The sequence below is a fragment of the Ambystoma mexicanum genome, chromosome 4q, assembly GCF_040938575.1.
Source record: "Ambystoma mexicanum isolate Mex_15411 chromosome 4q, UKY_AmexF1_1, whole genome shotgun sequence".
Lineage (NCBI taxonomy): Eukaryota > Metazoa > Chordata > Amphibia > Caudata > Ambystomatidae > Ambystoma > Ambystoma mexicanum.
The window spans coordinates 104,887,557-104,909,961 of NC_090928.1; the positions used below are offsets into that span (position 1 = coordinate 104,887,557).

Here is a 22,405-nt window from a genome sequence, read left to right on the forward strand (position 1 = left end):
TGGGGGCCCATCCAAGAATTTCTCCCAGATGACAAATGGGAGAAGGCTCTATTGCGTGAAGGGGAAGCTGCTTCCTACCATGCCATCATAGTTGCATTGGATATTGCAGACACTGCTTTCCGACAGATGGGAAACAGAGCAGTCCTGAGACGCCACAGCTGGTTGAAGGCAACCAATTTCAGACCAGGGAGGAGAGTGTCAACTCCATTCTGCACAAGCTCCAACTTAACAATGGTGTCAGTCCACTCCATCAAATCCCAACTAGGGATGATGTCCTCTTGCATCCCTCTGGTCCCACACTGCAGGCTACACATGAGGCTGCTTCAAGAATTCCTTGGTGACCGCTGGCATTAGGTATCGGGATCCAGAGAGGACAAAAACTCCTCCTCGTGACATCTTCCTGCAAAGCTCTCTATGGTGGACCCATTACAACAACCTGGTACAAGGTGCTCCCTTTTGCCTTCCCATACACCAAGCCACAGTCACCACGGATGTCTCCCTAGAAGGGTGGGGAGCACACGGAACAGTACCATGCCATGGGGCTATGGTAACCACAAGACAAAGCCCTACCCATCAACAGCCTGGAGTTAAAGGCAGTGTTCTGAGCCCTGAAGTAATTTAATCCACAACTTCAAAACAAGGTAGTGCGTATCTTCACAGACAACACCATCACCATGTTTTATATCTGGTATCCGCTCAGTTTTATCAGTGGAAGCACAAGCGCTATGGACATGGTCGATAGCGCACAGAATGTTTCTCATCCCCTTCCAGCTACCAGGGATTAACAATACCATTGCAGACTCCCTCAGCTGGGAACTCCGATCCTGCCACGAATGGGAGCTTCATCAGAGCCAGATTCTCTGCCTCGTCCTTCACTGGGGAACCCACAGATCAACCTGTTCACCACAGCGACCAACAACAAGTGTATTTAATTTCGAAAGCAAGTATCCCCAAACAGGGATCCTAGGGACATTTTTGTTTTTTAAAACTCTGTTTATTTGGGTTTACAACATAAAGAAAACAAAGACAAACAAACAACCAAAGGCATTTTTCCATAAGTATAAATAACTCATCAGCAATATCCAAGAATGCAGGGATAGGCAGTAAGTGGCAGTTCTGGTTACATCTCATGGCTTCCGGTAACAGGAGTGGGGGGGGGGTGATAGGGAGAGCAGGAGGGGGAAGTAGGACAGAGGTATGTCTCAGTAAGCATCTAGCCATTTCCCCCATATCTGCTCAAATTTTCGGGGGCAACCCTGTGCGTTGTCGATGTGGCGTTCCATAGATGCGCACCTGCTCAGTTCGTTGGTCCAGCGGTTCAGACACACGGGATCCGCGGAGCCCCAACCTGCAGCGATAAGTCTTTTCCCCGCACCCAGAGCCACTGCCGTAAATGTTTTTTTCATGCTTAGTAAGGTCAACCTCCCCCCAGATTCCCAGAAGTGCCATCTTGGGGTCTACGGGGATTGGCGTTCCCAATACGGAGGAGATTGTGTCCATTCACTTACCCCAGAAGACCTGTAGCACCTGACAATCCCAAATCATATGAAAGAAGGTGGCCGTCTCTCGCTTACATCGGGTACATGTCGCATCTCCGGTTTCGCCCCATCTGGCCATGGCAGTACGAGAGTAGTATGACCAGTGGAGTATTCTAAGTTCTATCAATCTAAGTTTGGGCTCGATCCCTATCTCCCGGGGGGACATTAGTGCGTCTGTCCAATCCTCAGGCTCCAGAGCCCCCAGGTTCCTTTCCCACCTTTCTTTCAGCTTGTCTAGTTCTTTAGCGCCAAAGGAGTTAAGGGCTAGATAAAGTGTGGAGGTGACCTTGGAAGGGATGCATTGTGGGAGAATATTGGTTTCTATAGGGGAGCAGGGAGGTATGGTAGTGGTATCTGGGAATTGGGTGCGTGTGGCATGGGCAAGCTGTGCATATCGGAACCGGTCCATATGTGTCAAACCGTATTTATCTCGCAGGGTGTCGAAGCTCAGTAGATGTCCCTCTTGGATCACATGGGCTAGTGTAGTTATCCCTCTATTTCCCCAGTTCCCAAACCATCCCATTTTCCTTATTTCTGGAAGATGTGCGTTATGCCATATGGGTTGAGCAAGCGTTGGTATCGCCTTCCAGCCACGAGCTTATGTGTGTCTCTCCAGGCATGCCGGATGTGACGTGTCATTCTTGGTATTCTCGGGAATTGGTTGCTGGTGGCGTATAGTACCTGTAAGGGGGGATTGGGAGCATAGTCTCTATTTCTATGCGGACATGCGGCAGGATGGGGTCCGCATGTAGCCACTCATTCACCACCCCAATCTGCGTTGCCGGGTAATATGTGCATATGCAGGGCAGTCCGATGCCACCCTCCCGCACGGATCGCTGGAGTGTGGCGAGGGCGATTCTGGGTTGCTTCCCTCCCCTGAGCATCGTGCAAAGGTTCCTATCTATAAGGGAGAAGGTTTCTTGGGGGATGGGAAGAGGAGCGTTTTGGAGAATATATAGTAGTCTAGGTAATGTCATCATTTTAAACAAGGCTCCCCTCCCCATTAGTGATAGGGGGAGCGATTGCCAGTGGGATGCGTCCCCATTGAATCTGTCTAGTACAGGTTTCAGGTTGAGTTGGAGAAAGCCGTCTAGGGTCGGGCCAATGCGTATGCGTAGGTATGTAAATTCCCGGATGCAAACATGGTAGGGACAGGGCTCGGGGATTGCATCTTCGCCACCTTGGACTGGAAAGTACATAGTTTTGGAGACGTTAACCTTTAGGCCGGTGAAGGTTTGGTATTCTTCGAGGATAGAGGAAACTATCGGGCATCAAGTGGCCGGGTTACTGAGATATATAAGAAGGTCATCTGCATACAACGAAAGCCGATCTTCTCCTCCCCCTGGCCAAGCGAATCCGGACCAGTTTTTGTTTGATCGAAGATCGATTGCCATTGGCTCAATGGCAAGCAGGAATAGGAGTGGGGAGAGAGGGCATCCCTCCTAGGGACCTTTTAACATTCCCATCGGAAGGTATGTTCCTCTATGCTTTCCCTCTGATTCCACAAATGCTCTGAGCTCTAAATATACTCGAACAGAACCGTTGCAAAATGATCCGGATTCCATGAGCATGTCCGTGCCAACGTTGGTATTCCGACCTCCTACAGCTGTCAGAAGCCCCATGCATCAATCTACTTCCTCTTACTGACCTGCTCTTCAGAGACGGCGGGTCAGTACTACATCATGACCCATTGTCCCTCAATTTGACGGCTTGACTACTGCACTCCTAGAATTTGGGCACTTTTTTTCGCTCCGGATTGCAGCCAAATTCTCGCCACTGCTAGAGAATCCTGAACCATCTTCCGTTCTAAACACAAACTGAAGCATTTCAGAGTCTGACTATCCAGCGGCTGAATCAGTTACAAGTCTGGGCTTCACAAGTTTTGCCATACCTCCTATCTCTAGCCAAGGCAGATCTGCCCCACTCGTACATCTAGCAGCCATTTCAAGCTACACACACACACCACAGACCATCCGTCTCTGTGGTCAAGTAGGTTTGTTAAGGAATTTCTCATGGGACTGTTCTGAGCGTTTCCTCCTGTGCGAGTGCCAGCTCCAGCTTGGGAACTCAATGTTGTCCTCTCCAAGCCATGGGCCCTCCGTTTGAACCTCTCTAATGGGCTCCTCAATGCCTCTCCTGGCAAACAGCTTTTCTAGTTGCCATCATTTCAGCCAGTGGGGGAGTTGCAAGCATTATCCTGCCAACCTCAATATCTGACTTTTCACCAGTCCAAGGTGGTTCTCTGAACTAACCCTTTGTCCATGCCAAAGGTTCCCTTCGTGTTTCACAGTAATTCACCTGAATAAACCACTACTACTACCTGTGTTCTTTGGCTCTCCTCCTCCAGCTGAGAGGGCCTTGCACTCTCTTGATGTTGCATGTGCCCTCAAGTTTTATGTGTTCTGCACAATAGAATTCCGCCAATCATCTCATCTTTTTGCGGCATTCGGTATGTGGGCAATGGCAAAGCTCTTGCAAAATCTTCCATTTCCCGAAGGCTGTCAGGATGCATTTTGCACTGTCATCTGCTGGCCAATAGGCCTGTGCTAGGAAGACCAAGAGTGCACTCGACCAGAGCCTTGGTGTCTACCACTGCTTTCCTGTCTGGAGTTCCCCTGCTTGACAAGTGCAAGGCTGCCTCATGGAGGCCTGTCCATACCTTCACTTGGTTCTACTGCATCAATAGGGATTCCAGTGCTCCACAACCTATTTGCATGAGTTGAGTGTTCCAGAGGTGAGTTAAATTGCTTCTGTAGAGCTGTACCGTCCTCTCATTGGTTCTGTATATGTACTGCTATATAATCGTATGTAATGAGCATGTGAATCCAGGAAAGATCCAATGCTGGAGAAGGAACAAGTTACTTAACTGTAACTGCTGTTCTCCACCATTGTCATCTTTCATGGATTCACATGCGACCCTCCCGCCTACCCCTCTCTGGCTCTTCTTGGTTCCTACTGCCACATTTCCTGGGCTTTCAAATCTGAAGGTGTCCACCAGAGGTGGAGCTAAGGAGGACCTTTACCATTGGCATGGGCTGTATGACCCAAAGTGACACTAACTGACTACAAAAGTGACAAGCAGTTTTAAACTGCTTTAAGATTACCGAGGATCCCCAGCCTGACAACAGGAAATATTCAACCAGCACGTGAATCCATGTAAGATACTGATGCTGGAGAACAGGAGTTACAGGTAAGTAACTTGTTCCTTGTACAATTCTGTATGGTTGACCCTGGGGTGGGTCTAACTTGAGGTTTCAAAATTTGAGCAGCCTCTTTTTTTGTTTAGTGTTTTTAGGCCAACATTCAGACCTGACACCATTATGTCATAATCTGAAGAAAGAGTCACCTCACATAGCTCAAACAGATGCTAAATAACCACAGACTTAGGGGACCCTGTTTGGGGCTAATCAGGGTGAGGCTGGTGACTTGCATTAGGGGTAAAGAAGTGAGTGGGTGCCCGTCTCATTCGAGCACTCCAGTAAGTGAAGGAGTTTAGCTCACACGCTGCTCTTGTATAGGGAAGGGGAACATGTAATTTTTTCCAGATGCGTCAGGGGCCTTTTACTCGCAATCCTACCCTCATCCCCTCGAACCTCTGTAGGCACACACTTCTGTTTTAAGACACTGTTCTTTTTTACTGAATGATTCACACTTAAAAAACAGCAGAATGATGGCTCTGGAATGGCTCGACATAGATTCTAACATGATTTCAACCCTTTTCATCTTGCAGGCATCCGCCCTTACAAGTGTGAGATCTGCAACAAGGCATTCACTCAGCGCTGCTCCCTCGAATCTCACCTGAAGAAGATTCATGGAGTGCAGCAGGGCTACGCCTATAAGCAAAGGCGCGATAAACTCTTTGTCTGCGAGGACTGTGGCTATACCGGCCCATCTCAGGAGGATCTGTATCTACATGTAAACAGTGCCCATCCTGGCAGTGCTTTCCTGAAAAAGACAACAAAAAAACTGGCAGCCATTTTACAAAACAAAGAAAACCCCATTCTGCAGACCAGTTCTTCACCTGATGAGGAAGCAGAATGAGAGCCTCAGGGATATTGAGCTGTGCAATGAAGTTTACAGACTTTTATAGACATTTCTTTTTTAAATAAGCGGGGTCCAGGGAATGGGGTAGGGAAAAGGAACTCTATTTTTGCAAGTGAACGTGCTTTTAACTGTATTAATTGCTGAGCTTGACTGGGAAGAGCAACATTATCTGATATTTAAATTTGATGCAAACAATGTGGATTTTAACCCAAATGAATTCCAGAGGCTAGGATCACCTTTTCTCATGTATTGCATTCAGTAATATCTTGGTTTTATACCACCACTTTTATAAAATAGGATTTTTTACACTATGGGACCATGGCACTTTAGAGGCATATGAACAGAATTTCAAATGGGCTTTGTAAAGATCTCTGAGTTAAACCAGTGAAGGAAGCAGGACCAGTCGTTCGCCGTTTTTCACTGAAGATGGTTTTGTCATACTTGAATTTGCACCAACAGGATGGAGGGCAGTATCACAGACAGACCTTCATGCTTGCACTTCATCAAGTTAATTGGGAGAGGAATGGGGTGGAAGAGGACTATTGTTAAACTATTTTTTAGGTCTGCCTGAATTTGCACAAAGACTTGTTAACTGTAGCAGGATCCAGTTTATTTGACATCTTTTCAAATTCCCACTCATTCTGTGAATTGCACTGCTAGAATACTGAAATCTGCCATGAAAGGGTTGCAAGTCACCCAAGTGGGTGGAAGTTGACAAACACTGAATATTGAACAAACCATGAATTTCAATATAAGTCTTCCAACTGCTAATAATAAATAATAACATTATGAGCGAGATAAACACATTCGGCTCAAATCATGGGAGCATAACAAATTCACTTTGAGGAGCCACTGCACTCGCAGCATCTTCCATGGATTACCTCATCTACTCAAGAGAACAGTAACCTTGGGACCAGAAGAAGCTGCCAAACCCCTGCAAATTGGCAATCTTCCAGTGCCTGCGTTAAAAGAATTATTAACTTTTGAAAGAACAAACTCGAACTGCTAACAGATACTCCAGTTGCAGGTGTCTTTTTACTGGATAATTCCTCTCATCCTAACCAGGGAGGCTGTGCAAGATCTGTACTGTTGCCAACAATGATTCCACTTTGGAGTTTGAATGACCAATTGCATATTTGTGCTCCAAACTACTCTTTTTAATTCAGTTGCCGTGAATCACTGGTTGGCAATTGGATCCTCACCTTTGAAGAAGATTTACTGTGTCTGAATGAATTTTCGTTCTGCTGCTTGTAAATGAATGCATGGTAATCGTCATGGAAATGGGCGCTGGGTGCCTTGAGGATGGGTGTTGTTGTTTGGGTGCTGGTGCATTTCAGTACTAATATGTAAAGAAATTAAACATGTTTATTATCTAACAAATGTAAAATCATATTTTTTGTAGATTTATAAATGTGGGAGCTACTTGTTCAAGATGCAAACCGGGAACACATAATTGTGTCCCCACAGTTAGAAGCAAACTGTTTTTTTTTAAAATGTAACAATATGGGCTGCATTATGAGTTTAGCTGTGTTTCCAGTGGTAATACCCCAAAAACTTGTTTTCATAATTTAAGCAGGCGGTAACTGGACGGATGCAGACCCTTCACTCTTTTCCCATTTTGGGTCCTCATTGTACCACATTTAGGAAATGCAGTAATGCCTGTGTGTGGAAGTGATTACCACCACACAAAAGCGAGCGGAATTGAAGAGTTTCACAGCGACACTTGCAATTTGGCAGAATGGAAAAACGTGTCATTTCCAAATACTGCCTGCTTTACCACCTCTTCCAAACTCATAATGATGCCTTTTGTGTAAAGAAAAAGGAACATATAGGTAGCAGGGGATACAACAAGATCCCTTACCACTTCCACCGCCCACACTAGTTCTATGCTACTCCTTAAGAAAGTAATTTTCAGCGTTGTAAATGTAATTTACTACAGCAAAAATATATACTATGTTAGGCACCTTGGCCCCCTTGAAACAGTCCACGCTTTTGCTTCCCACTACCCGTCCCCTTTGTTGTTCTTCTCCATATCCTTGTTGGAGACGGAAGAGATGAAAGGGGGGAGGCAGGTAATTTGGTGTCTCCTTTGCAAGGAATGAGGAATATAGAAGAATAGATGATGACCTTGCACTCCACATGAGTTCCCTTTAATTGCTATTTGCTAGGTAGCAGTAACTTTAATGAAGGCTCACACATAAAGCCTCATACACCTTACAAGGCTCCAGTCAGGAGGAGGTATGAAAGTCCACATACCCCTCAATATAGAACATGCCACAGTAGAGAAGTTTATGGCCAGGTGTCATACCCTCTGCTCATTCCACTAGTGAACCCAGGTCCCCTTCAGCCCAACTGACCCCACAACTCACTTCATGTAACTCTCATGGTTTCCGGGGCTCACGTTGGCAATCCGGTTTTGCCCGCGGACGGGCGCAACATCGGGCCAAGGTTTGCACCCTGCATTCACGCCTACGACCTTTTCTTCACTGACAGTTGCCCTGGAGACTAGGAAGCAGCACGCTTCGAGGAACGCATCCTCGTCGCATTGCCGTTTCCAGCCATTCACATGACCCAGAGTCTCGGTCACGTGACACGTCCTCACTTCACGTGACCAGGAAGCGTTCAATACAAAAGCTGTAATTTGCTTTCGTACCGCGCTTCACAGCTGTTTTTCCTTCGGAAACTCTGTTTGGCTCTCCTGCTTCCGGTGTTTTGCTCTTGGAACCTGTACCCGGCTTCGTCCCACGGATTGTGTTTGGATTACCCTTGGCTTTGGATTGGAACTTTGAACTTGCTACTTGCCTGCCGACCTCGGACCGTTATATGGACTTGCTTTTGGATTGCCCCTGGCCTTCGTTCTACTGACTCGGAATTCTACGGACTCTCCTGCTATCACGTACTCTTGCCAAGTACCTAGTAACCTGCTCCAGGAACGAGCCCAGGTGGGGTTTCTTTCCGGCTGCTTCTGTGGCATCCTGAACCTGTCTACGTGAGTCCTGGAACCCTTCCACACCCCTAGGTTTCCCTCAGTACTTCTGACAACACTTGGTAAGGTCTCTTGTTTTACCTACCTTTGCACAAAGTATTCCTGCTTGCCTGGTATTTAACCTATGTTTCTTTTCAGCTTCCTTAGAGTTTCCAGCACTCGGCGGCGTTGGATCTCTCCACCTGTGGCCTCAAGGGTTATACGGGGAGTAATATTATATCTCCCTGTGTGACAGTTGGGGACAGAGGTCTCACATATCTGCACGACGATCAAGGTCTAACAGACTGTGAAGCCATTGTCGTGCCGGATATGGAGGGTGCCGCGGAGGACCCCATGGCTGCTGTAATTCAGGCAATCATGGTACTTTGGGCAGACATGGTTGCGGCTAATACTGCAATCCACCAACGTCTTGATCTGTTACAAAGTGCCCAGCATCCTCTACCCTCTGATCCGGAGCTCGGGGACGCTGCTCCGCTTCCCCCACTGCCTGTAGTCCCGAACCCAAACATCCCGAATCCCGTTCCTGTAGTGCTACCTTCACCCTTTCCCTTGGCAGCCCCCGAAAGGTTCCAGGGAGACCCTGGGAAGTTCAGAACGTTCCTTAATCAGTGTAAGTTGCACTTTCTATGCAGGCCCCTTGCTTTCCCCGATCCCACTACAGAGGCGGCATTTATCCTTTCACACTTGTCCGGCATAGCTGCTACATGGGCCAACCCTCTATTAGAAACCAACCACCCCGCCCTCTATGATTTCGATCTCCTGATAACTGAAATGTCACGTGTGTTCGATACCAGACACAAGGCGCAGTCACATGACCTAGAACTGTTAGAACTCACTCAAGGCAGAGGGTCTCTTATCGAATACATCACTCGATTTAATCAACTAGTGGCGGAAACATCATGGCCGGAGAATAAGAAATCAGTGGTCTTTTACCGGGGTTTAAATAATCCAATGAAAGACGCCCTCTCAGTGGTCCCAGCCTTGCCTACCCAATTTCCTGATCTGTTTGATTTGACTCTCCAAGTGGACGCTCGACGTTCTGAACGGAGGGCCCAGGCTGGGTCTCCCTTCCCCTCAGGTACATCCACACCCGCGTCCTCTTCTGATGCCTCCGGGGAACCCATGCAGATCGGAGGGGTTAGGTCCCCTATTACTTCAAGGGAAAGAGAGAGGAGGAGAACAGATAATGCCTGTTTCTATTGTGGCTTAAACGGTCACTTTGTTAAAGAATGTCCCCGTCGACCTAAACCAAAGACTCAGGTTTTTCACACAGCTCGACCCTAGAATTCGGGCCTGGATCGAGCGGTCTCTGTCAGACCCCAGACTCTGTTCCCGCATTTGGCCGTGTTAGGCCCATTCAGGTACAGGCCACCCTTCAGCCTACCCCTGGCACCATTCATCCAGTCACTATCATTATCGATTCAGGAGCCACGGGGAATTACATTGATATCACCCTAGCCCGAACACTGAACCTACCTTTAGTTAACAAGATCCGACCAGAACCTGTACAAGCAGTCGATGGAAATGCATTGACCTCCGGTCCCATCAAACAACAAACAGCACCACTCATGTTAACAATCCAGTCCGTGCACAGTGAAACCATTCATTTCGATTTGATCGCCATGCCCCAGTTTGGGCTGATACTAGGGATACTCTGGTTACGGGACCATAACCCTCATATCAATTGGGGAACGGGTCAGGTGCACTTTGAGTCGGAGGTATGCCAGAACTACTGCCTCCCTATGGTCAGAGAGGAAGGAACACCTGCGTCAGTATCAGGGGCTATCGCCCATCTCAGGGTGGCAGACGACCTCGAATCTCCACATATAGTGGGCATGGTTGCCGCTAATGTCCCCGCGGTATTCCATGATTATGCTGAAGTCTTTGACCAGGGTTCTTCCGAGGTTCTTCCCCCGCATCGCCCCTATGACTGTCCCATTGATCTAACCCCTGGGATCCCAGTACCTGTGGCTCGTATCTATTCTCTGTCCCCATCCGAGGATCAAGCCCTTAAGGACTATATTACGAAATCCCTACGTTTGTGCCCTAGTAGAACTCCAAATCATCAGCTGCCAGTCCAATCTTCTTCGTCCCGAAGAAGGAGGGCGATCTTCGTCCCTGTGTGGACTACCGGCGTCTCAATGCCATTACGGTTAAGAATCGGTATACCATACCACTTATCTCTCCCTTATTGGACCGCCTAACCGATGCTTCGGTTTTCTCCAAACTGGATCTACGGGGGGCGTATAACCTCGTCTGAATGCGCAAGGGGGACGAGTGGAAAACCGCCTTCTGTACACGATATGGTCTTTTCGAATACACTGTCATGCCTTTCGGGCTCTGCAATGCCCCGGCCACGTTCCAGCATTTCATGAATAATGTTTTTTGTGATATACTGGACGTGTTCGTGGTAGTATATTTAGATGATATACTCATCTTTTCGCGTAGTCTGAAAGAACACGTACAACACGTCCGAGAAGTGCTCTCTCGCTTGAGGAAACACTCCCTATTCGCTAAACCCGAGAAATGCCAGTTTCACGTAGATAACATTGAATTCCTGGGGTTCAACATCACACCTGGTGGTCTGGCGATTAATTATTCCAAGGTACGAGCAGTCTTAGAATGGCCAACTCCGAAAACCCTAAAGGCCCTACAATCTTTCTTGGGCTTTTCCAATTTCTATCGCCGCTTTATCTCTGGGTTCTCTTCCATAGTGTCACCGCTTACGTCCCTTACGAGCCCTCACACTCCTTTCGTCTGGACAGAGGTACACCAAAAGGCCTTTGAAGATCTAGAGACGGCCTTTACTACCACTCCCGTATTGCAATATCCTGATTCCGAACGTCCATTCATTGTCGAGGCAGACGCCTCCTCATTTGCTCTAGGGGCAGTTCTGTCACAAGCCTGTGCCTCCACTGGTCGTTTGCATCCCGTGGCCTACCACTCCCGTAAGCTTAGCTCCTCGGAGGTCCATTACACTGTCACCGATAAAGGAGCTCCTGGCAGTTATGGACGCCTTTCGGGTTTGGTGACACCACCTCCTGGGGGCGAAGCATAAGACTACTGTGTTTACCGACCATCAGAACCTGCAAGACCTAGCCTCCCTTAAGTGTGTGAATAGCAGACAGGTTAGGTGGCCTCAGTTTTTTGCAGCCTTCGACTTCCAAATCAGGCATCGCTCTGGCATGGCTCACGGCAAGGCTGACGAGCTGTTTCGTTCTCCTTGGGGGGTTGCACTACCTGTCTTCACCGAGACACTCCTACACCAAGGAAACATTATTTGTACCTGTACACCCCCACTGGCGCTACTCGACACGATCCGTACTTGGGTACTGCAGCACCCCGATCAGGCATCAGAATGGGATCCTGTATATTATGATGGATTACCTTATGTACAAAACCGTTTAGTCCTACCCACCAGCGAAACCAGAACTATAGCCCTGGAGTGGTCCCACGACTCCCCTGTCAATGGCCACCCAGGTCAGGACCGTACACTGGACCTCTTGAAACGCTGGTGCTGGTGGCCCTCCATGAAGCGGGACGTGGTACAGTACGTACAGACATGCTCAGTGTGTGCCCAGTGTAAACACCGCAGGGGTCGACCGGTGGGCCTCCTACGACCGCTACCCATTCCACCGAGACCTTGGCACACTCTGACCATGGACTTTGTAACTGACCTTCCTAGGGTGCGGGGATCCAACACTATCTGGGTGGTGGTTGATACCTTCAGTAAAATGGCCCGTTTTCTTCCCTGCCAGGACATTCCATCAGCCCCTAAATTAGCGAACCTCTTTTTTGAGTCCGTTTTTTGTTTTTTTGGCCTGCCATCGGTACTCATTTCAGATTGGGGTTCCCAGTTTATGTCCCGTTTTTGGCGTGCCCTGACCAGCCTTCTCGGTACTGACACGCGCTACTCCTCTGCCTACCAACCAGAAACCGATGGTCAGACCGAAAGGACGAACCAGTCAATGGAACAGTACCTGCATTGTTTGACTCTGCAACTACAGACAAACTGGTTGCAAGCCCTCCGGTTTGTGGAGTTTGCCTACAACAATGCTGTCCATGCTTCCACCGGTTCCTCACCTTTTTATGCTTTGTATGGCCAGAATCTGCAGGTTTATCCCGTCCCCGATTTATCTTCGGCGGTCAATCCAGCCGCTGCTGCCTGCATTCAGGATATGTCCTCCGTTCATCTGTTCATGCACACACCATCACTCACCTCAGAGAGGCGCAGGCATCTATGAAGTCCCGGGCAGACGCTAAACGCGACCCGGCCCCGGTATATTCTGTGGGGTCCTGGGTATGGTTGTCCACCCGTCACCTTCGCCTGGCGGGTTGTCGGAAGCTGCTGCCCCGTTTCATTGGTCCCTATGTGGTTTCCTGAGTCATCAATCCCGTGGTTTACCGTTTGGTTCTCCCGTCCTCTTGGCGCATACATCCCGTCTTTCACACATCCCTGCTCAAACCTTGTCCGGACACTTCCCGTCTTCATCCCTCTACGGCCCCGGTGTCCCTAGGTTCCCCTGATGTTTTCGAGGTTTCTGATATCCTGGGTTCCTGTATTCTTAGGGGTGGCTTGCAGTATTTAGTAGACTGGAAGGGTTATGGTCCGGGAGAGAGGTCCTGGGTTTCCGCTGCAGACGTCCAGGCCCCCCGTTTGGTGGCCCGATTTCATCGGGAACATCCTTCCTGCCCACGTGGTCATGGGCCTTTTGGGGGGGGCTCTGCCATACCCTCTGCACATTCCACTAGTGAACCCAGGTCCCCTTCATCCAGACTGACCCCACAACCCCCACAACTCACTTCACGGAACTCTCATGGTTTCCGGGGCTCACGTTGGCAATCCGGATTTGCCCGCGGATGGACGCAACATCGGCCCAAGGTTTGCACCCTGCATTCACGCCTACAACCTTTTCTTCATTGGCAGTTGCCCTGGAGACTAGGAAGCAGCACGCTTCGAGGAACGCATCCTCGTCGAGTTGCCGTTTCCAGCCATTCACGTGACCCAGAGTCTCGGTCACGTGACACGTCCTCACTTCACGTGACCAGGAAGCGTTCAGTACAAAAGCTGTAATTTGCTTTCGTACCGCGCTTCACAGCTGTTTTTCCTTCGGAAACTCTGTTTGGCTCTCCTGCTTCCTGTCTTGCTCTTGGAACCTGTACCCGGCTTCGTCCCACGGATTGTGTTTGGATTACCCTTGGCTTTGGATTGGAACTTTGAACTTGCTACTTGCCTGCCGACCTTGGACCGTTATATGGACTTGCTTTTTGATTGCCCCTGGCCTTCGTTCTACTGACTCGGAATTCTATGGACTCTCCTGCTATCACGTGCTCTTGCCAAGTACCTAGTAACCTGCTCCAGGAACGAGCCCAGGTGGGGTTTCTTTCCGGCTGCTTCTGTGGCATCCTGAACCTGTCTACGTGAGTCCTGGAACCCTTCCACACCCCTAGGTTTCCCTCAGTACTTCTGACAACACTTGGTAAGGTCTCTTGTTTTACCTACCTTTGCACAAAGTATTCCTGCTTGCCTGGTATTTAACCTACGTTTCTTTTCAGCTTCCTTGGGGTTTCCAGCACTCGGCGGCGTCGGACCTCTCCACCTGTGGCCTCAAGGGTTATACAGGGAGTAATATTATATCTCTCTGTGTGACAGTTGGGGACGGAGGTCTCACATATCTGCACGACGATCAAGGTCTAACACCAGGCTTAGGATGTGCAGGCTGTGAGGGATTGCAGTTCCTTGGCCATTGCTCCCATATCCTGGGGAAAACGACCTAGAATGTGGAAGCACATTTAAATTGCATTTGTGCACGCAGGTGGCAAAACCCCCGAGTGCTGTAATTTTCCTACATGGTCGGGGTCACCAAGGAATCAGCCAAGAAACACATCACCATCCCCTCCCCTGTCATTGTGCTTTTGGGACATGCAGAGGAGGATGTTGTGCCAAGGGCTGCAAGAAGATGCATTAAGAATGAGCACAGACCAGCAGCTGGTGGTTCGAGGAGTTGGCAAATGGCATAGCACATGGTAACAGGCTTCCAGGAACGCCAGAGACACTGGTTTCATGCCTAATAATGAGGCCAGTGTTGTGTCAGAAGGGACCGGAGTGTGCAAGCAGAGCGTGGTGGATATTTTGTGACTGTTGTGCATGCTGACATCTAGGGACACTGCATTGCAGTTTGCCGTCTATGCTGCAGATCAACTTGACGAGGAAGCAGTAAGTCTTTCAGAGCTATGGATAACGGAGTACAATTCACCTAACATAGATTAAGAAGTACCTATGGCAAGCAGGAATCCAATATTCCAGACCAGCCTTACACCGCCCACAAGGGGACAGGCAGGTCAGAGACCAACCGTTACATACGATATGATATGGCATTTATAACGCGCCTATACACAAGTGTTTCAAGGCGCGACGAGGCAAGGGAGGGGTAACAAAGGGAGGACAGACAACGATCCTACTAGGCCAGGTATCATTCAGATCGCGCAAGTGCGTGGGAAGGGGGCAGGGACAGTGCAGTACAAGGGAATAGATAATAACAATAAGTAAAAGTAAGGCCAGCATGTGGCAAGTGCATGGGTAAGTGCAGACATCAGGTGTCAGGGGCTGTAGGGGGACTGTAGGGATACAGAAACAGTCCCCAAGTGCGGGGGTTGCCAGGCTGGCAGCGCAGGTGTGGACACTGGTGGGGGAGGGACCTGGGCCCGAGATCAGAGGGTGTCCAGGTAAACAGTGCAGTACATACAGGTGATACTTAAAACAGAAATAGGTGTGGGTGTAAACAGAGCCAGAGAGCAATAGTATCACACAGGCTTACAACTAAGAGCACCAGGTGTATTATTATTATTATTAATATCATGGTATTTATTGAGCACAGACCTAGCTTCGAGAAGCAACGGAGCATTTTACAGAGGTATACAACCATACAGATACACTACAGAGTTATACAGCAGTACAGATGCATAACAGGGCTTTTCTTTTCAGCGGTAACAGAGCAGATATACAGAAGTGGATAGGATACAGAGGGACACAGATTAGGGGTACAGTGGTACAGTGTGGCGGGGAGGAGAGTGGCGAACTGAGTCAAATGAGTCAGTTGCCGCAGGGGGCGACGTGATGGCGTAGGTGTTGATGAGCAGAGACTCCTTGAAGAGGTGGGTCTTGAGGTGTATATTACTTTTCTCCTTGATGAGCAGGAGGACTGTAAGCATATCACTTTCCCGGATATGGATATTTGAGAGATGCGAGGGACCTAAGTTTTTTTGTTGTTGTATTTATTTGGCCTTTATTGAGCGCTTTACTCTGAAGGTTTAACCTGAGTAGATAAAACAAAGATTAAAGAGAACATAAACCAGACGAAAAGAGCTACATATTTCCCATAGAGCAACACTCAACCGCAATCCAAAGTTCACTGACTGTATAAGAAAGATGCCCCACAAAACTGGCATACCCAATCAAGTTAGACTGCTTAAATAGAGATTATCCAGACAAAAGAAATATATGTTAATACGACAGTTGGAAAAATTCGGAAAATGGAATGTCTCACACTTTACAAGAAGGAGAAACCAAATGTGAAAAGTGAAGTAGCAGCAGAAGACGGGACACTGAACAAGCCAGAGAACGTCCCAGACGAACCCCAAGGGACTAAGCAGAGAACATTAACTGACCACTAGATAGGCAGAAGTCTCAACACCACTGTGTACGAAGACCATCAGGGTGAAGAAATTCTATTTGAAAAAACTCCACCCCAGAACAACATTTGAGACCTGAGTGGGTAAGGAATTATCAGACAACATCCATAAGGGAGCGATAATGTAAGGTTGTCTTTAATCATTCTTCACGCTCCATGTCAGGGTAGGGGCGGGATCAATGCGGACACTGGAAACAGGAGAAAAGGACGTGAAGCATCGGCATGCAAAAGGAGAGAGACGGCGGTCTATGAAGAGCACCCATGCACGATTGTTGGAGCTGAGAGTGAAATATAAATCTGCATTTTCAGACATGATTTCGTGGTAAACGCTTTATCTTGTTGCATTCCTCCAGTTTCCACACCAAATCCCGCATGTTAAGGTTGAGATTGCTCACCCTAAGTGCATGGGAATGCCCATTATGAGCATTTTCCTTAGTAGTTAAAGGGGTTTTAAAGTTACTGCATTTTGGGCATAACCCTGCCTGGCGCAAGGTGACCCCCCCCCTCCGGTCCTGATATAGACATTGGTGTAGAAAATCTTGACTTTCAGGCTGCACCCGTCCAAGTGTGAGCTCCTGGTACACCAGACCCTATGGGTTAATAACTTGCCAAAGAGCAGCGATAGACATAAAGGCATCATTGATTCTCTTGAATAGGATTCATGCAAGTTGAGGGATTCACTTGGCTCCTGCTTTGAAACCGTGTAGCAGCAGAGCCCTTCCTCACGTGTCCCCTTGAGATGAGATGAGAAGAACTTGAACTCAATTCCTAGTGCAATTGCGAGATACAATTGCTGTCACAAACATTGATGATAGACTGATGTCACAGTTAAACAGGGTTTTATTTTTTCTCCAGCATTGGATCTTTCATGGATTCACATGCTTAGAATGTTCCCCGTCGTCAGGCTGGGAATCCTCGGTAAGTTATATAGACATTTTCCATAGGAAAAATTGCGACACTTTTGTGTCCTATCTACGTCATTTTGGGCCGCGCACGCCAGCGCCACTAGGACATAGAGGTATATATATATATAGCCCCGCCCCCGCGGCTCCCTCAGATTTCAACAGTCCTCCAAAGTAGTGGGATTACCTTGCGTTCTGCTATTTGGTTAGGTTGTGCTTTCTACTTCTGCGACTGTTTGTTCTTCTCGAAAAAATGTCTGGAAAGGCGTTGTTTCGTCCGTGAGCTACATGCGGTCTTAAGAAGGTGTACGAAGGGGATGGTCATATGGACTGCATTTACTGCCTTCATCCTCACCACACAGCGGACACTTGTGAAATCTGTCAGGGTTTCTCCCAAAAAACCCTCTAAGACCGAAAAAGACGCCTTGTCGATTGGCTCAATGACGGGGCGGGTGCGTACCCGGCATCGGAGGTGGGCTCCACGGCCTCAAGAAGTAAGTCGGAACCCCTGACGAAGAAGGCACGTTCTGCTGAAAAACACCCATCGGAGAAGCATTCGGAGAAACATTCGAAGACCTCCTCTTCACACAAGGCGCTGTCTTCTTCCTCGTCATCTAAAAAGGGGAGAAAAGAACCATCTAAATCCTCCTCAGGAGACCGTCATAAGTCTACCTTGAGTCGAGAGGCCTCGACCAGCAAGTCGGCCCCAAAAGCGGCAGGAACACCTCAAGGCCCTTCGCCACTTGCTTCGTCGACGACCCACTCGTCGACATCTGCGTCATCGACAGCTCCTCCTACGTTTCAGACTGCGGCTGTAGGAAACATATCGTCGACGGTGGTTCCGTCTATTGGGTGGCAACCAGAGGTTTTCGATCCCGTTCCGCCGGAGGCCCTGCTGCAACCAGAGGCGACTTTCTCCATCTCGTCGGCTGACGAGGAACGCGGCCCGGTCGCGCACCCAACCGATCTGGGGTTACAGCCGACCAGCGCGATGATGCTCTTGGGTGGGGGTACCATCCCTACAACCTCGTCATTACTGAACCCCCAGGCGGTTCTGTCCTTGGAGGTGCTGAATACGCTACAAAAGCTATTACAGCATTTGGACACACAAATACCCCAGCCTAGTGCCTCGGCACTGCTACGGTCTACGCCACTCATCGACGAGCCGGGCCCGGCTCCTCGCTAGATGACCAGGATTACTGCCGCTTCCCACGCGGTGGAAGATCGCCCTCTCCCACAAGAAGAAGGAGAACTGCCGGACTCTGATTCAGACCGTGAAGGGTCGGGTTCAGACATCTCACTATCCCCATCAAGGGACCCAACTTGGGACTCTGAAGCAGAAATGGAAGCTCCGAGAAGCCCGGCGCAACCATCACCGCCTGACGACGTGGGGGCATTCCACACCATGATGAGTAAGGCATGTACGGAGTTTGGCCTAGTCCCTGAGGAGGAGAAAAAGGATCGTTTTCTTTTTGATCATATGGGCAAGAAAAGGAAATCCATATTCGCCATCCCTATTTTGGACCATGTCTGGCAAGAGGGTCTGAAAACCATGCGTCACCCGTTCTCGGAACCGGCAGTGAAAGGTCGTTTGGAGAAGAAGTTCAAGGCTCCGGAATCGACTCCCAAGAGCCTGACGTCTCAACCTTCGCCGCAGTCAGTGGTATCTGTGGTGGCGGCTAGAAAGGCCAGGTCTCAGCATAAATGCACGACCCTGCCAGACAACGAGGCCAGGAGGCAGGACGCTTTCGGCAAGAAGGTGCTGTCCATCGGCGCAACTACAGTTAAAGCAGCCAACTCCTTGGCGATTATGTCTAGGTATAACAGGGAAATGTGGCACCGACTGGCTCCTATCTTGGAGCATTTGCCCGAGGAACATAGAAAGTCCGCCATATTGCGAGTACGGGAAGGAGAGGAGGCCTCCAATCATGCTATAAACATTGCCGTCGATCTAGCCGAGTCCGGTTTCAAGCAAATCAATAATGGCGTAGTTCTACGGAGACAAGCCTGGCTCAAGTGCACTATGTTCAGACCGGAAGAGCAATATAAAGTCTTGGATATGCCGTGTGAAGGGGAACAACTGTTCGGTGAAAAAGTTGATGAGGCCTTAAAGGGCATGAAAGAGGATACTGACACGGCACGGTCACTCGGAGCCCTCCAGAGTGGTAGGAATTTTCGTTCCTTTCGTCCTTTCAGAGGGGCTTCTGGTAACTCCCGGTTTGGGTCATCTAGAGACCGAGGTTTCAGCAGACCCTCCTACTCGTCCCAAGGCTACAGGCGTGCGGCCCAATCTTCTCGTAGAGGCAGAGATTACCAAACCTCCAGGTACCTACCCTTCGTCGACGGAAGATAAACAAACCAAGAACCAACAATGACATTTTTCAAGACGTCCTGGGGAGCCGAGTTTCTCGTCACGTCGACGAGTGGGAGCGCATAACAACAGACCAATGGGTTTTGGACACGATTCATCTGGGGCGCTCTTTACAGTTCAAGGACAAGCCACCACACATTCCACCGGTGTTCTCGGCCCAGCCCCACCTTCGAATACTACTGCAGGAGGTGGCGCTTATGCTGCAGAAAGGGGCTATAGAACTGGTCCCGGTGGCAGAAAAAGGACAGGGAGTGTACTCCCGGTACTTTGTCGTTAAGAAACCAAATGAAAAATGGCGTCCCATTCTGGATCTACGAACGCTCAACAAACTGCTCAAGAATTTAAAATTCAAAATGCTTATGCTTCAGGAGGTGATCCGATCGATATAACCCGGAGATTATTTGTTGTCGCTAGACCTTCAGGACGCATACTTCCATATTCCGATGCGTGGACGGCACAAAAGATTTCTGCGGTTCGTCGTCGGACGAACCCACTATCAGTTCAAGGTCCTCCCGTTCGGTCTAAAATCGTCCCCAGGACGTTCACCAAATGTCTGGCTCCAATAGCAGCCTGGTTAAGAAAGGAAGGTCATCATGTGTACCCTTATTTGGACGATTGGCTAGTGAGGGGACTGTCTCCGGAAAGGGCACAAGAAAGCCTAGATGCCACCCTGTCCCTCCTGCAACTTTTGGGCTTCGCAGTGAACTTCGACAAGTCCTCGTTAAAGCCATCAAGGACCTTGGTCTTTATGGGGGCAGAGTTCCATACACAGTCGGGGCTGGTGAAGCCATCCCTCAAAAGGATTCACAGACTGCAACAAAAGGCATCGGAATGAGAGGTCGACACCAGAGTGTCAGTACGAAGGTACATGTCCCTGCTGGGGACCATGTCGTCCTGCATACCCTTGATAGACAATTGTCGCCTCTTCATGAGGCCTCTTCAGGAATTCTTGGCGGATCGATGGGCACAGAGTCAAGGACGCTGGTCGGACAAGTTGACCATCAACGGCCAGCTCATGCAGGCGCTTCAATGGTGGAGAATCTCCATACACCTAACGAAACGAATGCCCCCACTGGAACCTGCGTTCCAGAAGACAGTGATGACGGACGCTTCTCTAACTGGGTGGGGAGCGCATCTGGACTCCTTACAGGTTCAAGGTCGTTGGTCATCGGAAGAGTCCTCCCTCCACATCAATCTGCTATAGTTGAGGGCGGTGCGTTGGGCCCTAAAATCCTTTCTGCCACAGATAAAGGGCTCAGTGGTGAGAATCATGACAGACAACACGACAACAATGTTTTATCTACGAATGTACGTCACTCACTCCAGGAACCTGTCGACGGAAGCCCAGGTGATCTGGCATTGGGCCCTACAGCATGACATACATCTGTTGGCGTTCCACTTACCAGGAGTAAAAAATGTGCAAGCAGACGCTGTCAGCAGGGAGATTAATTGTCTACACGAATGGGAACTGAACGACCAACAACTGCACCGTGTATTCGCGGAATGGGGTCATCCGGCCCTCGATCACTTTGCGACGAGAGACAACAAGAAATGCTCCCAATACGCGAGCAGGTGGCCACAACAAGACTCGCTAGGGGACGCGTTCTCCTTCCCGTGGACGGGCAAGTTTCTGTATGCCTTCCCCCCATTCCCTCTCATCCGTCGGACTCTGCAATGGATCCACAGATATCCATGTCGGGTGATCCTGGTGGCCCCGTATTGGGCCAGACAAGTGTGGTTCTCCGATCTACTTCACCTCTTAGCGGCAGAACCAATGAGGTTCCAGAAGATCCTCAACCTTCTGTCTCAGGAGAAAGGGGTCGTTTGGCATCACGACCCGGACAGCCTCAGTCTGACGGCCTGGCTCCTGATTTCTCCGAGTTTGGCATGTTAGCGATTCCAGCGGATTGTCGTTGCATTTTGCAAGCCGCAAAGGCGCCTTCCATGAACACTTCATACACATACAAATGGAAAAGGTTCTGCATATGGTGCGCAGGTCAACCAGGTCTGGTCCCGCTGGCGATCACACCGGAACAACTCCTACCATACTTGTTGCTCCTGGCAAATAACGGTTTATCTGTTTCATCCATAAAGGTGCATCTGGCTGCCATCTCGAGATTTACGCGGTAGAGACATTCCACTCCTTTGTTCAGTGACCGCCTAGTTAAACACTTCCTTAAAGGGTTCTTTCGAACCTTTCCTCCCACGAAGAAGTTTCCTCCGATCTGGAGTCTGAACCTGGTCCTGGCAGCCCTGATGAAACCCCCTTTTGAACCAATGTCGTCGACATCATTAAAATTTTTGTCTTGGAAATTGGCTTTCCTGGTCGCCATTACATCAGCCCGACGGCTGTCAGAAATACAAGCTTTGGTGATCGACCCTCCGTATTTCAGGTTTTTCAGTAATAAAGTTGTGCTGGCCACTAACCCGCATTTCATACCTAAGATGCCCTCCGTGTTCCATAAACACACTTCTATAGTGTCGCCTACATTCTTTCCAACACCGTCTTCAGGGGCAGAGAAGACTCTCCATACATTGGACGTGAAAAGTGCTTTAAAATGTTATCTCCATCGCACTCACAGCTTCAGAGACACGAGACAACTCTTCGTAGCTTATGGTCCTGCGGCTAGGGGTAAGGCAATTTCCAAACAAGGACTATACAGATGGGTGTCTTCGGCCATTTCTTATTGTCATTCCAAAGCCGGCAAACCACTAGAAAGGCGTCCAAGAACCCATTCGACGAGATCTACATCGTTGTCGACGGCTTTGTGGTCCGGAATCCCGGCTTCCTGGTCGGTACCACACACATTTACCTGACATTACTGTCTCGCACAGCAACATGCTGAAGATACACAGATGGGGCGTGCAGTACT

The 22,405-nt window shown here is 49.2% G+C and overlaps 1 protein-coding gene across 1 annotated transcript in view; it reads left to right on the forward strand.

Moving 5' to 3' along the window:
• Nucleotides 1-6,969, forward strand: part of OVOL2 (ovo like zinc finger 2) — a 61,165-nt gene extending 54,196 nt beyond the window's left edge. The window contains exon 4 of the mRNA XM_069607542.1: nucleotides 5,269-6,969. Coding sequence (XP_069463643.1) covers nucleotides 5,269-5,579 — 311 coding nt within the window. The 3' untranslated portion in view covers nucleotides 5,580-6,969. The remainder of the gene's footprint in view (nucleotides 1-5,268) is intronic.
• The last annotated feature ends 15,436 nt before the right edge of the window (nucleotides 6,970-22,405 follow it).